The sequence below is a fragment of the Leptonotus elevatus genome, chromosome 9, assembly GCF_054856555.1.
Source record: "Leptonotus elevatus isolate MCC_2025b chromosome 9, RoL_Lele_1.0, whole genome shotgun sequence".
Classification (NCBI taxonomy): Eukaryota; Metazoa; Chordata; class Actinopteri; order Syngnathiformes; family Syngnathidae; genus Leptonotus; species Leptonotus elevatus.
The window spans coordinates 13735182-13752521 of NC_141247.1; the positions used below are offsets into that span (position 1 = coordinate 13735182).

Genomic DNA, 17340 nt, shown 5'->3' on the forward strand with positions numbered 1-17340 from the left:
AAAAAACAGGCGTATATGGAAAAAAGGAATGCATGAAGGCGAAGAACCTCTGCTATAGTGCTGTAATAATGTAACCTTCTTTGTGTAAGACCAACAGATACTGACAAATAGGTAAATTAGCACACATGTATCGTTTTTTTTGTTTTTATAAGAATTTTACATATCTGTAACATTTTTATGTTTCATTTAATTCAACTTACTTAATATTGTAGACTTTTTTAAATAAAAAAAACATTATAGTAATTGCAGAGAACAATTAATTTTGAATGAGTATTAAAACTAAGAAGAGACAATACGTAACAACATAGCAACTGATTTAGTTAATAATAAGACGTGCTTTATAAAATGCAGTAAAGACAAGTGCCCGTGAGGTGGGGGAACTGATAAAGTTGTATAGCTTATATGTAATTTGGTGGAAGTATTTTAGTTTTTTTTTAATACATGAGTTATGTAATTTTGCTTATTTTCTTGCGTGCTTTGGTGTGTTTTGGTTGTGGTATATTAATTTTTTTATGGACTTCCAGCTTGGACAATTGCCATCCTGATTAGCCACGATTGCTTGCACCTGTGCAACTCTGGCCATCCCCAACTGGGTTTGTTTTTGGCCAATCGGTGGCGTGCACAGCGCCCTTTTAAAGACTCGGGTAGATCGACACAGTGTGAAGAGAAAATGGGAGGAAGAAACACGGACAGAGGAACAAAAGGAAAAACGGACGAAGGGCCCGAGAGCACTCAGGGCAGGGATGGGCAGGGATGGGCAGGGACGGGCAGGGACGGGCAGGGACGGGCAGGGACGGGCAGACACGGGCAGACACGGGCAGACACGGGCAAGTTCGGTCCTAGAGAGCCGCAGTCCAGCAATTTTTGTTATGTCTCTCTCCTCGAAAACAGCTGAGAGTCTCCTGTAGAACGTAATGATGAGCTGATGGTTTGAAACACCTGGGTTTGGAGGCAAGATACACCGAAAACATGCAGGACTGCGGCACTCTAGGACCGAACTTGCCTATCCCTGACCCAAGGGAACCAGGACAGGAGTAAGGAAACCGGAGAGCGGACGGGAGAGCGGGAGAGGACGAAACGGGCACGGGAGGTGTCACAGCGCTACACAACCGCAGTGGCAGGGTGAGGAGCCCTGCCTGGGCTGTGAGTATCTCGCAAACGGCCGGGAGAGGATCTCAACTGCAGCACTCCGATTCTTGGCCCTTGTACTGCTGGCTATCTTTTTCTTTAGCCATGGTCACATGAGCGCCCGAGGAGCTGCGACTTGACGCATAGGGCCCCGGCCCCGGCCCCCGCCGAAAATGATTTCCTCTACTGCATTGCCTGCGTCCCTGAGGAGAAGGTTCCCCCTCCCTCGTGTTTTAAAATAAAATTTGTTTTAATTCTCACCCTCCTTTTTTGAGGAGTTTTAATTGTTTTGCTTTAACTGCTCGTTTTTATTGGGTTTTAAAATATCCTCATTGTTGCTGTTGGCCCAAAATAAATTGTCACTTGAACCCATTTTGTGCATCTCCTTGGTCCTTCAGTGTGCTCTCCGCCCGATAAATTCAAAACCTACTTTTAACACATTCCCCACAATAACAATCCAATGTATTTTTTTCCCATTCTATAACCATTTATCCCCTATATGTGACCAAAACCTCACATATACTGTAAAAAAAAAAAGATCACAGGGGCGGGGTAAATTGACTTCCAACAACTTCAGCACAGTGGACAGCGACATCAAACTTCAATTTAAAATGAACCATCACGGAAAATGTAAACATTTTTGCCACGTGTTTCCCCCCATAACTTCCTCCAAACCAAAAGAAGAAAAAAAAATACACTATGTTAGCTATACTTGTTAATGTAAAAAAGACAAATGCATGATTAAAGATTCATTAAAACAAACGTAGGGTTTGCAAATTCCAAATGACTGACAAAGATGTTGACCTGTTACATAATCTTAGTTCTCAAGGTGAGGCTAAACATAGAAAAAAATATCTAATGCCAAGAACATGAAATACTGAAATATTTCACTCACCAAGGTTGACAGCTGTGAGAAGTTTCCTGACACCTGCTTCTCATGCGTCGTGTCAGCATCAGCTCCATCCACACTCACTAAACTTTGACTCATGGCTTGCATATTATTCATGTCACTTTTTCTGGAGTCAGTGGTCCTGCACACCTCGTAATTGTACACGTGCGGGAGAGTCCCTGTCCCCAAAGTATCCGAGTACCGTGGCGGATAATACGGAATGACAGGCAGGTTGGAGTGGTACAGGACGCGAGACTGTCTCCACCTGTACACTTTGACTGATATGATAAGCAGCAAGCAGGTGATGAAGAGGAAGGAGACCACAGCCAGCGCCAAGACTAAGTAAAAAGTCAGCTTGTCATTGTACTCCGTGTCGTGCATGCTAAAGTCAGTGAACTCTGACAGCACTTGAGGGAAGCTGTCCGCCACCGCTACGTTAACGATGACTGTAGCTGAACGAGAGGGCTGCCCGTTGTCCTCCACTACAACAGTCAGTCTTTGTTTGACAGCATCTTTATCAGTCACCTGCCGGACAGTTCTTATTTCTCCATTGTGGAGGCCCACTTCAAACAGCGCCCTGTCTGTGGCTTTGTGCACTTTATAGGAGAGCCAGGCGTTCTGCCCACAGTCCACATCCACGGCCACCACTTTAGTCACTAGATAGCCCACGTCTGCCGAACGAGGGACCATTTCGGCCAGCACCGAGCCGCCCGTCTGGACCGGGTACAGGACCTGAGGGGCATTGTCGTTCTGGTCCTGGATCACAATGCGAATTGTGGCCACAGAACTCAGTGGAGGGGATCCAGAATCACGGGCAGTGACGTTAAAGTCAAATGACTTGATTTGTTCATAATCAAATGATTTGACTGCATGGATGACACCATTCTCCGCATTTACTGAGACAAAAGAAGCCACAGCTACTCCATGAACTTCTTTCTCCTCCAGGAAGTAAGACACTCGAGCATTCTGGCCCCAGTCTGCATCACTAGCACTGACAGTAAACACGGACAAACCAGGGGAGTTGTTCTCTGGTACAATCTTACTGTATTCTGACTGTTGGAATTTGGGTGGGTTGTCATTCACATCAGATATTTTAACATTGATGTTTTTACTACTAGATAGAGGTGGAGAGCCTTGGTCAGTCACTGTTATGGTGACATTATATTCAGGAACAGTTTCTCTGTCTATTAAGTTTTCAGTCACTATGGTGTAATATCCCGTTAATGAAGACTCAACTTTAAAAGGGACGTCATCATTAATGGAACACTTGACAACACCGTTGGCCTCAGAGTCTTTATCATTTTCATTAAAAACAGCTACAGTTGTACCTGGGGGAGAATCCTCAGGTATGGATTGAGAAAATGACATAAGTTCTATAGTGGGGACATTGTCATTCTCATCAATTATTTTAACAATAACTTTACATGTATCGGTATAACCTCCATGATCACTAGCATGGATGTTTAACTCATAGCTCTTTGATTTCTCGAAATCTAATATGCCAGTAATTTTAATCTCTCCCGTTTTAACATTTACATTAAACAGCTGTTCTGTTTCTTTAGTGGCACGAGTGGAAAAAGTGACGTCACCATTGAGGCCTGCATCAGCATCGTTTGCGCTAACAGTGGTGATCAATGTTCCTGCAGGTGAATTTTCTGGCACGTCTACCTTATAAACAGGTTGAGTGCACACTGGTGCGTTGTCGTTTGCATCCAGCACAGTGATTTGAATTCTCACTGTCCCTGATCTATGTGGCTCACCACCATCTGAAGCTACCAGCATGAGTGTAAGACTCTCCTCTTTCTCTCGGTCTAAAGGCTTCTGCAAAACCATTTCGATAATCCTCCTCCCATTTGGTTGACCTTGCATTTCCAATTTAAAATTAATTGAAGGTTTAAGCGAATATTTCTGAATATCATTAATTCCAACATCAGGGTCGTCCGCATTCTCGAGTGAAAAACGAGTTCCCACTGCAGCATTTTCAATAATTTTTAAATTAATTTCAGGCTTTGGGAAGGACGGACTGTTGTCATTAATGTCCACTACCTCCACTGTCACACGATAAAGCTGGATTGGATTTTCTAAAATGACGTCGAAAGTGAAGCTGCAGGGCGTCGTCTTTCCACAAAGCTCCTCTCGGTCGATGCGCTCTTTAATCACAAGTGTGCCTTTGTCTCGCTTTAAATCAACATATTGTCGATCTTCTTTGGTTATAATACGAGCTTTACCTGCCACGAGTCTGACCACGTCCAAGCCCAAATCTCTCGCAATATTTCCAACAAAAGAGCCTTCTGCTTGCTCCTCTGGTATGGAATAGCGAGCCTGTCCAGTCACGGAGCGCAGCTCACAGAGACAAAGAATCACAAACAGTGTGCGGCATTCGCTTCTGACGGCGTGCATCCACCTACAAGCCATCGTGAATCCAAAAAATATTCCAAGTATATTCCTTTAAAATAATAACAACCAATCTTCAAATTATATAATGCAAAAATAAAAACAATAATCCACGGTAAACCACTCTCTTCTAATGGCGAGCAGTCCGTCGTCTTTCCCAGCAGAGAAGCTCTAAAAGGAAACCAAGAGTAGGAGGCACGCACTCGTTTCACTCTCCTTCAATGACGTGTCACCAGCGGCGCCCAGAGGATTGTCACAGTAGTGCAACTCGACATTAGGCCTATTGGTGCTTGTCAAATATGATAGGATATGAATTCAAAGCAGGCGTATATGAGGAGAAAGGAATGCATGAGGGTAAAGAACTTCTACTATAGTGCTGTAACAATGCAACCTTCCTTGTGTAAACTTTTCAAGACCAACATAGCCTGACTAGGAGTATACTGTAAATTAAACAGAATCATCAACAACAAATCTTAAAAAAAAAGAATCAACAACAAAAAATATTTTAAAAAATTACTTACATGTAATATATTTATGTTTCATTTTAATTCAAGTTACTTAATATTGTAGACTTTTTCAAATATGAAAAACAGTACAGTAATTGCAGTGAACATCAATAATTAATTTTGAATGAGTATTAAAATAAGAAGAGACAATATGTAACAACATAACAACTGATGTAGTTAATAATAATAAGTGCTTGATGAAATGTAGTAAAGGCAAGTGCCCGTGAGGTGGGGAAACTGATTAAGTTGTAGCCTACTGTAAAAGGGAAAAACATGATCACAGGGGGTAAATTGACTTCCAGCAGCTTCAGTAACATGGACAGCGACAACAAACTTTAAACAAAAATGAATTATCATGGAAAATGTGAGCATTTGTGCCTCGTGTAACTCCCTCTAACCTACCCCAAAAAGAAAAAAAAATCACATTTATAACTATATTTGTTAATTAATGTAAACAAAATCACAAGATTAAAAACACATTAGATCAAACGTACGGTTTTCAAATTCGAAATGATTGACAAAGATGTTGACCTTTTACATGATCTTATTTCTTAAGGTGAGGCCAAACGCTAAACAAAATATCTGATGCCAAAAAAATTAAATAGTGAAACATTTCACTCACCAAGGTTGACATCTGTGAGAAGTTTCCTGACATTTGCGTGTTGTCATGCAGCGTGTCAGCATCAGCTCCATCCACACTCACTAAACTTTGAGTCATGGTTTGCATATTATTCATGTCACTTTTTCTGGAGTCAGTGGTCCTGCACACCTCGTAATTGTACACATGCGGGAGAGTTCCTGTCCCCAAAGTATCCGAGTACCGCGGCGGATAATACGGAATGACAGGCAGGTTGGAGTGGTACAGGACGCGAGACTGTCTCCACCTGTAAACTTTGACTGATATGATAAGCAGCAAGCAGGTGATGAAGAGGAAAGAGACCACAGCCAGCGCCAAAACTAAGTAAAAAGTCAGCTTGTCATTGTACTCCTTGTCGTGCATGCTAAAGTCAGTAAACTCTGACAGCACTTGAGGGAAGCTGTCCGCCACCGCCACGTTAACAATGACTGTAGCTGAACGAGAGGGCTGCCCGTTGTCCTCCACTACAACAGTCAGTCTTTGTTTGACAGCATCTTTATCAGTCACTTGGCGGACAGTTCTTATTTCTCCATTGTGGAGGCCCACTTCAAACAGCGCCCTGTCGGTGGCTTTGTGCACTTTATAGGAGAGCCAGGCGTTCTGCCCACAGTCCACATCCACGGCCACCACTTTAGTCACCAGATAGCCCACGTCTGCCGAACGAGGTACCATTTCGGCCAGCACCGAGCTGCCCGTCTGGACCGGGTACAGGACCTGAGGGGCGTTGTCGTTCTGGTCCTGGATCACCATGTGAACTGTGGCCACAGAACTCAGAGGAGGGGATCCGGAGTCACGGGCAGTGATGTTAAAGTCAAAAGACTTGATTTGTTCATAATCAAATGATTTGACTGCATGGATGACACCATTTTCCGCATTGACTGAGACAAAAGAGGACACAGCTACTCCATGAACTTCTTTCTCCTCCAGGAAGTAAGACACTCGAGCATTCTGGCCCCAGTCTGCATCACTAGCACTGACAGTAAACACGGAAAATCCAGGAGAGTTGTTTTCTGGTACAATCTTACTGTATTCTGACTGTTGGAATTTGGGTGGGTTGTCATTCACATCAGATATTTTAACATTAATGTTTTTACTACTCGACAGAGGTGGTGAGCCTTGGTCAGTCACTGTTATAGTGATATTATATTCAGGGACACTTTCTCTGTCTAAGAAGTTTTCAGTCACTATGGTGTAGTAACCTGTTAGAGAAGACTCAATTTTAAAAGTGACGTCATCATTAATGGCACACTTGACAACACCGTTGCCCTCAGAGTCTTCATCATTTACATTAAAAACAGCTACAGTTGTACCTGGGGGAGAATCCTCAGGTATGGATTGAGAAAATGACATAATTTCTATTCTTGGGATATTGTCATTCTCATCAATTATGTTCACAATAACTTTACATGTATCGGTAAATCCTCCATGGTCACTAGCATGGACATGTAATTCATAAATCTGAGATTTCTCAAAATCTAAAATACCAATAATTTTAATCTCTCCAGTTTTATCATTTAGATCAAACAGCCGTTCTGTATCTTTGGAATAACGAGTGGAAAAAGTGACATCACCATTGAGGCCTGCATCAGCATCGTTTGCGCTAACAGTGGTGATCAATGTTCCTGCAGGTGAATTTTCTGGCACGTCTACCTTATAGACAGGTTGTGTGCACACTGGTGCGTTATCGTTTGCATCCAGCACAATGATTTTAATTCTCACCGTCCCTGATCTATGTGGCTCACCACCATCTGAAGCTACCAGCATGAGTGTGAGACTCTCCTCTTTCTCTCGGTCTAAAGGCTTCTGCAAAACAATTTCAATAACCTTCCTTCCATTTGTTTGGCTTTGTATTTCCAATTTAAAATCATCTGATGGTTTAAGTGAATATTTCTGAATATCATTAACAGCAACATCAGGGTCGTCCGCATTCTCGAGTGAAACACGAGTTCCCACTGCCGCATTTTCAGCAATTTTCAAATTAATTTCAGACTGTGGGAAGGACGGACTGTTGTCATTAATATCTACGACCTCCACTGTTACGCGATAAAGCTGGATTGGATTTTCTAAAATGACGTCGAAACTGAAGCTGCAGGGCGTCGTCTTTCCACAAAGCTCCTCTCGGTCGATGCGCTCTTTAATCACAAGTGTGCCTTTGTCTCGCTTTAAATCCACATACTGTCGGCCTCCTTTGGTAATAATACGAGCTTTACCTGCCACGAGTCTAACCACGTCCAAGCCCAGATCTCGCACAATATTTCCAACAAAATAACCTTCTGCCTGCTCCTCCGGTATGGAATAGTGAGCCTGTCCAGTCACGGAGCGCAGCTCACAGAGACAAAGAATGACAAACAGTGTGCGCCATCCACCTCTGACGGCTTGCATCCACATACAATCCATCGTGAATAATAATAATAAAAAAAAATATTTCGAGCAGATTCCTTTAAAAATAAACACAAGTGCTCTTAGAAGATCCAAAAAATAAACACAATAATCCACGGTAAACGCCTCTCTTCAAATGGCGACCAGTCAGTCGTCTTTCTGATTAACGAAGCTCGAAAATGAGCCAAAGAGGAGGACTCCAGTGCATACACGTTTTACTTAAATTCAATGACGTGTCACCAGTGGCGCCCAGAGCATTTTCACAGTAGTGCAACTCCACATTAAGTCTATTGGTGCAATATGATAGGATATAATTACAAAGCAGGCATAGGTATGAAAAAGGAACTCATGAATTTAAAGAGCTTTGATTTTGTAATAATTTAAACGTCCTTTGTGTTAACATTTCAAGACCAACAAATCCTGACTATTAGTATAGGCTACTCTTCTTCTTTTTTTAAAAATAATTTCTGGAACATCTTTATGTTTTATTTTAATTCAAGCTACTCTATATTGTAGACTTTCCGAATATAAACAATAGTAGTGTAACTGCACGGATATTCAATAATTCATTTTGAATGAGTAGGACATGTTTGTCTTGCACAAATACGACGTTCACTGGTCAATCCACAAGGCCTAATCGGCAGTTTCGTCAAACTAAGAAATAAATAGTTAAATTTGCATTATTGGTGAAGCAGCCAGCAGCAAGTGCGCATTGCTCCCAACTCACCTCGGCAACGACACAGTTGAATTGGCGGCCCTGCAGCACACACAGTTATGTATACCCGCCGGATGCAAGCAGGGGCGCTGTTGAGCCATTACAAATGAATAAATGTAATCACTTAAATAAATAACACCGTTACATAAGGACAATACGTGCTTGTTGAAAGGCAGTATGAGGTAAGAAAACTGATGAAGTTGTAGCTCACTGTAATAATAGAGAGCATAACTTCTAACTCCAAACAGTTTCAGCACCTGGACAGCGACAACGAACGTCAATCAAAAACGAATCATCAGGAAAAAGTCAGCATTTTTGCCAGGAATTACCCAACCCCACCCAAAATTTAAACCAATACTCATTGTTCACTATATTTGTGTGTTGCTAATTAATGGCAAAACATCCCAAGTTAATATTTTAAAATAAAAACACAGTAAAATATTTTCCAATTTGAACGACAAAATGTTGACCTTTTAGGCCTATATGATCTTATTTCTCAAGATGAGGACAAACACTGAACAATATATCCGATGACAAGAACAAAAAATAGTGGAACATTTCACTCACCAAAGTTGACATCTGAGAAAAGTTTCCTGACATTTGCATGTTGTCATGCGGCGTATCAGCATCAGCTCCATCCACACTTACTAAACTTTGACTCATGGCTTGGATATTCTTCATGTCACTTTTTCTGGAGTCAGTGGTCCTGCACACCTCGTAATTGTACACGTGCGGGAGGGTCCCAGTCCCCAAAGTATCCGAGTACCGTGGAGGATAATACGGAATGACAGGCAGGTTGGAGTGGTACAGGACGCGAGACTGTCTCCACCTGTACACTTTGACTGATATGATAAGCAGCAAGCAGGTGATGAAGAGGAAGGAGACCACAGCCAGCGCCAAGACTAAGTAAAAAGTCAGCTTGTCATTGTACTCCTTGTCGTGCATGCTAAAGTCAGTGAACTCTGACAGCACTTGAGGGAAGCTGTCCGCCACCGCCACGTTAACAATGACTGTCGCTGAACGAGAGGGCTGCCCGTTGTCCTCCACTACAACAGCCAGTCTTTGTTTGACAGCATCTTTATCAGTCACCTGCCGGACAGTTCTTATTTCTCCATTGTGGAGGCCCACTTCAAACAGCGCCCTGTCTGTGGCTTTGTGCACTTTATAGGAGAGCCAGGCGTTCTGCCCACAGTCCACATCCACGGCCACCACTTTAGTCACCAGATAGCCCACGTCTGCCGAACGAGGCACCATTTCGGCCAGCACCGAGCTGCCCGTCTGGATCGGGTACAGGACCTGAGGGGCATTGTCGTTCTGGTCCTGGATCACCATCCGGACGCTTATGTTGCTGCTGAGGGGAGGGGAGCCTCCATCTTGTGCTCTGACAATAAATATCAGCTCTTTGATTTGCTCATAGTCGTATGAGCGAACTGCATTAATAACTCCACTTTCTGCATTTACAGACACAAATTCAGAAATTGGACTTCCTCCGATTTCACTCTGCTCTAACATGTAAGAGACACGAGAGTTCTGGTTTTCATCTGGATCTTTGGCACTCACTCTTAGCACAGAAACACCTGGCGAGTTGTTTTCTGCTATGTTTGCACTATAAAAGTTGACCGGAAACACAGGAGCATTGTCATTCACGTCTGAAACTTTCAAATTAAAAGTTATTTTATTGGAGAGGGGAGGCGAGCCAGCGTCTGATGCAACAACTGTGATGTTATAGTCTGGCACACGTTCACGATCTAAGGCAGCATCAGTCACCATTGCAAAATAATGTCTCACGTTGGATTTAATCCTAAATGGAACGCCCACTTCAATCGCGCACCTCACGTGACCATTTTCACCAGAATCTAAATCTTTCACATTAATGATACCAATAGTGGTACCAGCAGGTGAGTTTTCTGACACAAAACTAGTGAAGGACATTACGTTGATGACTGGGACATTATCATTTAAATCCAAGACTTCTAGTTCTACTTTTGCAGAATCAGCCAACCCACCTTGATCTTTAGCGTCAACCATTAATTCAATTGTTTTGTCTTTTTCATAGTTGATTTGTTTTACTATTGATATAAGTCCTGTCATTTGGTCGATCTGAAATAAACCTGATATTTCTGCATTTGATTTTGAAAATGAGTATGTTACATTTCCATTCGAACCGCTGTCTACGTCAGTGGCATTCACAGTCAGAACGTGGGTGCCTTTTGGTGCATTTTCAACCACTTTAGCTTTATATAAAGTTTGATTGAAAACGGGAGCATTATCGTTGATGTCTAAAATGTTAATCTCAATATTTACTGTACCTGATCTCTGTGGATTCCCACCATCTACAGCCACTAATTTTAGGGCGAGTCGCGGTTGTTCTTCTCTGTCTAACGCTTTCTGAAGCACCATTTCTGCATGTTTTCTGCCTCCCGGACTGGCGTGTTGTCGTAAAACAAAATTATCACTTGGTGTTAAAATGTAGCTCTGCACGCCGTTTGCATCCACGTCGGCATCATATGCACTTTCCAAAACAAAACGAGACCTGAGTATAGCAGACTCGCTTATTTCAAAACGCAAATGATTGTTTTTAAAGGTGGGAGTGTTGTCATTCACATCCAACACTTCGATGGTCACGGGATGCAATTCCATGGGGTTTTCCAATAAAATCTCAAAGGTGAAGCTGCACGGCGTCAGGTCTCCACACAGCTGCTCTCGATCTATCCTCTCATGGACAACCAGAAGCCCTTTGTCCGCCCTCAGCTCGGCGTACTGGACGTTCTCTCCCGTCACGATGCGGGCCCGCCCAGAACGGAGCCTTTTCAGGTCCAATCTGAGATCTTGAGCCACATTTCCGATGAGCGAGCCTTTTTTCATTTCCTCGGGGATTGAGTAGCGGATTTGTGCCTGGGTTCCGTTTAGAAAAAAACACCAAAAGACAAAGAGGCAGGCCGCCCGTCGCCCAAATCCTCGCCGTCGTATTCCTCCGTTCAGATGATTATCTTTAGACTCCATTTCGGGAAAAAAATCTATCTAGTAAACCATTAGAAATTTCTAAAAAAACAGACTTTAACAAAAACAAGCCAGGCGCATTAAGATTAATATTATTTCAGCCTAACCCGTTGCGCGTCGTTCACGTGAAGATCTTTTGTGCCAAATGGCAGTCACAGAGGAGAGCGCTGCACTGCATCACGTCGCACAGACACGATTCATTTCCCATGTAACAGCGCCTCTTAGAGGCTCATATGTTAAACTAGAAAAATTCCCGCGGAAATTTTGAATGGGCCTGCTAACTCTTTTCAATGAGCTGAACAGTTTAAACTTTCAACCATTGAAATCGCTCAAGAAATGTGCAAGTTAACCATAATCAAGATCAAATAAAGTATCTTACTGTCCCTTTAAGAAATATGCACATTCACGCACACACATTTGATTTTAACCAACATTTCAATGAGCTGAACAGTTTAAAATTTAAACCATTGAAATCGGTCAAGAAATGTGCAAGTTAACCAAAATCAACAGTATGTTACTGCCCCTTTAAGAAACATGCACATTCACGCACACACATTTGATTTTAAGTAACATTTCAATGAGCTGAACAGTTTAAACTTTCAAGCATTCAAATGGGTCAAGAAATGTGGAAGTTAACCATAATCAACACTATGTTACTGCCCCTTTAAGAAACATGCACATTCACGCACACACATTTGATTTTAAGTAACATTTCAATGAGCTGAACAGTTTAAAATTCAAACCATTGAAATCGGTCAAGAAATGTGGAATCTACCATAATTAACAGTATCGCACTGCCCCTTTACAAAACATGCACATTCACGCACACACATTTGATTTTAAGTTGTGAGGAGACGTCACGCACCAACACTCCATTGATTTGTATAGGATTACGCTCACCTCAAACAAAAGCCTCTCGCGACTTAACGGTTGAAGATGCAGATTCCAGAAATGGCTCGTTAGAACGGCAAGGGTTTGGGGAACGCGAGCATGTTCTCAGTTTTTTAATCGGATGAAAAATGACAAAATGAGAGCAGGTTGAAAACTTATGATTGATCGAAAATGAAGAGGCAAAAACGGCGAAAATTACATTGAAAAGAGATCAAAAATGTGCGACTTCTCCTCGCTTAAAGTGAAAATAAAGGTACTAAATGACACCTTAGCCAAATAAAACTTAGTTCTTCAGAAAGCAGAGGCTTGTGGCTACAAAATGTGCGAATTTGATGTCTAGTGAGCAAAGATTGTGGCCATGGTGACGAGTTGAAGTGAAACTTTTGGAAATATATTTTTTGGTTCCCACCACTCAGACCTTAATTAGTCACGCTCTAACTGATGCAAGAAAGGCGACTTTCACCCCTTTGCTCACTGTCTTTGAACCCTCACAGGGGGGAGAGCTTTCATTCCTTAAAATTTTTTTTGACACTGAGCTAAAGATGACAAAAATTCCAACAAAATGAGCTAATTTTCATATCGGTCGGTTAATGTATGCGCGCGCAGCGTTTCTTTGAAAAAGGTGCTTGATTGGAGTTGATCTCTTTCGGATTCCCATTCATTCCTATGGGACTTTATTTGGGAGTTTTTTGGGAATAGCGTCGCCATGGTAACTGGGAATTCTTAGAAAAATAATGCCGCACCGAGTCAGATCGAGCCGCATCGTTTGATACCTCATTCGTGCCGGTGCGATCTACGGTACGGGCCGCATTTTAGCAGAAAATTCGTGGAAGGATGATATAATAATAACAACAACTAGAAAAATTCCCGCGGAAATTTTGAATGGGCCTGCTAACTATTTTCAATGAGCTGAACAGTTTAAACTTTCAACCATTGAAATCGCTCAAGAAATGTGCAAGTTAACCATAATCTACTAAAAGTATTACTGCCCCTTTAAGAAACATGCACATTCACGCACACACATTTGATTTTAAGTAACATTTCAATGAGCTGAACAGTTTAAAATTCAAACCATTGAAATCGGTCAAGAAATGTGGAATCTACCATAATTAACAGTATCTCACTGCCCCTTTACAAAACATGCACATTCACGCACACACATTTGATTTTAAGTTGTGAGGAGACGTCACGCACCAACACTCCATTGATTTGTATAGGATTACGCTCACCTCAAACAAAAGCCTCTCGCGACTTAACGGTTGAAGATGCAGATTCCAGAAATGGCTTGTTAGAACGGCAAGGGTTTGGGGAACGCGAGCATGTTCTCAGTTTTTTAATCGGATGAAAAATGACCAAATGAGAGCAGGTTGAAAACTTATGATTGATCGAAAATGAAGAGGCAAAAAGGGCGAAATTAACATGGAGGAGATAGGCGTCAAAGTCCGACTTCTCCTCGCTTAAAGTGAAAATAAAGGTACTAAATGACACCGTAGCCAAATAAAACTTAGTTCTTCAGAAAGCAGAGGCTTGTGGCTACAAAATGTGCGAATTTGATGTCTAGTGAGCAAAGATTGTGGCCATGGTGACGAGTTGAAGTGAAACTTTTGGAAATAGATTTTTTGGTTCCCGTCACTGAAGCCTTAATTAGTCACACTCTAAATAGGCGACTTTTCCCCTTTGCTCACTGTCTTTGAACCCTCACAGGGGGGAGAGCTTTCATTCCTTAAAATTGTTTTTGACACTGAGCTAAAGATGACAAAAATTCCAACAAAATGAGCTAATTTTCATATCGGTCGGTTAATGTATGCGCGCGCAGCGTGTCTTTGAAAAAGGTGCTTGATTGGAGTTGATCTCTTTCGGATTCCCATTCATTCCTATGGGACTTTATTTGGGAGTTTTTTGGGAATAGCGTCGCCATGGTAACTGGGAATTCTTATAAAAATAATAGCGCAGCGAGTCAGAGCGAGCCGCATCGTTTGATACCTCTTTTGTCCCGGTGCGATCTACGGTTCGGGCCGCATTTTTGCGGAAAAGTCGGTGGAAGAATAAAAAAGAAAAAAAATAACTAGAAAAATTCCCGCGGAAATTTTGAATGGGCCTGCTAACTCTTTTCAATGAGCTGAACAGTTTAAACTTTCAACCATTGAAATCGCTCAAGAAATGTGCAAGTTAACCATAATCAAGATCAAATAAAGTATCTTACTGTCCCTTTAAGAAATATGCACATTCACGCACACACATTTGATTTTAACCAACATTTCAATGAGCTGAACAGTTTAAAATTTAAACCATTGAAATCGGTCAAGAAATGTGCAAGTTAACCAAAATCAACAGTATGTTACTGCCCCTTTAAGAAACATGCACATTCACGCACACACATTTGATTTTAAGTAACATTTCAATGAGCTGAACAGTTTAAACTTTCAAGCATTCAAATGGGTCAAGAAATGTGGAAGTTAACCATAATCAACACTATGTTACTGCCCCTTTAAGAAACATGCACATTCACGCACACACATTTGATTTTAAGTAACATTTCAATGAGCTGAACAGTTTAAAATTCAAACCATTGAAATCGGTCAAGAAATGTGGAATCTACCATAATTAACAGTATCGCACTGCCCCTTTACAAAACATGCACATTCACGCACACACATTTGATTTTAAGTTGTGAGGAGACGTCACGCACCAACACTCCATTGATTTGTATAGGATTACGCTCACCTCAAACAAAAGCCTCTCGCGACTTAACGGTTGAAGATGCAGATTCCAGAAATGGCTCGTTAGAACGGCAAGGGTTTGGGGAACGCGAGCATGTTCTCAGTTTTTTAATCGGATGAAAAATGACAAAATGAGAGCAGGTTGAAAACTTATGATTGATCGAAAATGAAGAGGCAAAAACGGCGAAAATTACATTGAAAAGAGATCAAAAATGTGCGACTTCTCCTCGCTTAAAGTGAAAATAAAGGTACTAAATGACACCTTAGCCAAATAAAACTTAGTTCTTCAGAAAGCAGAGGCTTGTGGCTACAAAATGTGCGAATTTGATGTCTAGTGAGCAAAGATTGTGGCCATGGTGACGAGTTGAAGTGAAACTTTTGGAAATATATTTTTTGGTTCCCACCACTCAGACCTTAATTAGTCACGCTCTAACTGATGCAAGAAAGGCGACTTTCACCCCTTTGCTCACTGTCTTTGAACCCTCACAGGGGGGAGAGCTTTCATTCCTTAAAATTTTTTTTGACACTGAGCTAAAGATGACAAAAATTCCAACAAAATGAGCTAATTTTCATATCGGTCGGTTAATGTATGCGCGCGCAGCGTTTCTTTGAAAAAGGTGCTTGATTGGAGTTGATCTCTTTCGGATTCCCATTCATTCCTATGGGACTTTATTTGGGAGTTTTTTGGGAATAGCGTCGCCATGGTAACTGGGAATTCTTAGAAAAATAATGCCGCACCGAGTCAGATCGAGCCGCATCGTTTGATACCTCATTCGTGCCGGTGCGATCTACGGTACGGGCCGCATTTTAGCAGAAAATTCGTGGAAGGATGATATAATAATAACAACAACTAGAAAAATTCCCGCGGAAATTTTGAATGGGCCTGCTAACTATTTTCAATGAGCTGAACAGTTTAAACTTTCAACCATTGAAATCGCTCAAGAAATGTGCAAGTTAACCATAATCTACTAAAAGTATTACTGCCCCTTTAAGAAACATGCACATTCACGCACACACATTTGATTTTAACTAACATTTCAATGAGCTGAACAGTTTAAAATTTAAACCATTGAAATCAGTCAAGAAATGTGGAAGTTCACCATAATCAACATCAACTAAAAGTATCTTACTGCCCCTTTACAAAACATGCACATTCACGCACACACATTTGATTTTAAGTAACATTTCAATGAGCTGAACAGTTTAAAATTTAAACCATTGAAATCGGTCAAGAAATGTGGAATCTACCATAATCAACAGTATGTTACTGCCCCTTTAAGAAACATGCACATTCACGCACACACATTTGATTTTAAGTAACATTTCAATGAGCTGAACAGTTTAAACTTTCAACCATTGAAATGGGTCAAGAAATGTGGAAGTTAACCATAATCAACACTATGTTACTGCCCCTTTAAGAAACATGCACATTCACGCACACACATTTGATTTTAAGTAACATTTCAATGAGCTGAACAGTTTAAAATTTAAACCATTGAAATCGGTCAAGAAATGTGGAATCTACCATAATCAACAGTATGTTACTGTCCCTTTAAGAAACATGCACATTCACGCACACACATTTGATTTTAAGTAACATTTCAATGAGCTGAACAGTTTAAAATTCAAACCATTGAAATCGGTCAAGAAATGTGGAATCTACCATAATTAACAGTATCTCGCTGCCCCTTTACAAAACATGCACATTCACGCACACACATTTGATTTTAAGTTGTGAGGAGACGTCACGCACCAACACTCCATTGATTTGTATAGGATTACGCTCACCTCAAACAAAAGCCTCTCGCGACTTAACGGTTGAAGATGCAGATTCCAGAAATGGCTCGTTAGAACGGCAAGGGTTTGGGGAACGCGAGCATGTTCTCAGTTTTTTAATCGGATGAAAAATGACCAAATGAGAGCAGGTTGAAAACTTATGATTGATCGAAAATGAAGAGGGAAAAAACGGCGAAATTTACATGGAGGAGATAGGCGCCAAAGTCCGACTTCTCCTCGCTTAAAGTGAAAATAAAGGTACTAAATGACACCTTAGCCAAATAAAACTTAGTTTTTCAGAAAGC

General features: G+C 41.4%; 1 protein-coding gene and 1 pseudogene across 29 annotated transcripts in view; both read right to left on the bottom strand.

Moving 5' to 3' along the window:
* Window positions 1-17340, bottom strand: part of LOC147168452 (protocadherin gamma-A11-like) — a 284949-nt gene that overhangs the window by 156946 nt on the left and 110663 nt on the right. For 2 of the 28 annotated variants that reach the window (XM_086084336.1, XM_086084313.1), the window contains exon 1: window positions 5540-8083. The exons of the other annotated variants lie outside the window; for them this stretch is intronic. In XM_086084336.1, the coding sequence (XP_085940462.1) occupies window positions 5540-7951 (2412 nt within the window). In that variant the 5' untranslated portion in view covers window positions 7952-8083. Of the gene's footprint in view, window positions 1-5539; window positions 8084-17340 lie in introns of those variants that run through there. 28 annotated transcript variants of the gene reach the window in all.
* The window catches only part of LOC147168456 (protocadherin gamma-A11-like), a 164900-nt pseudogene that overhangs the window by 106447 nt on the left and 41113 nt on the right, over window positions 1-17340 (bottom strand). The window lies entirely within an intron of this gene.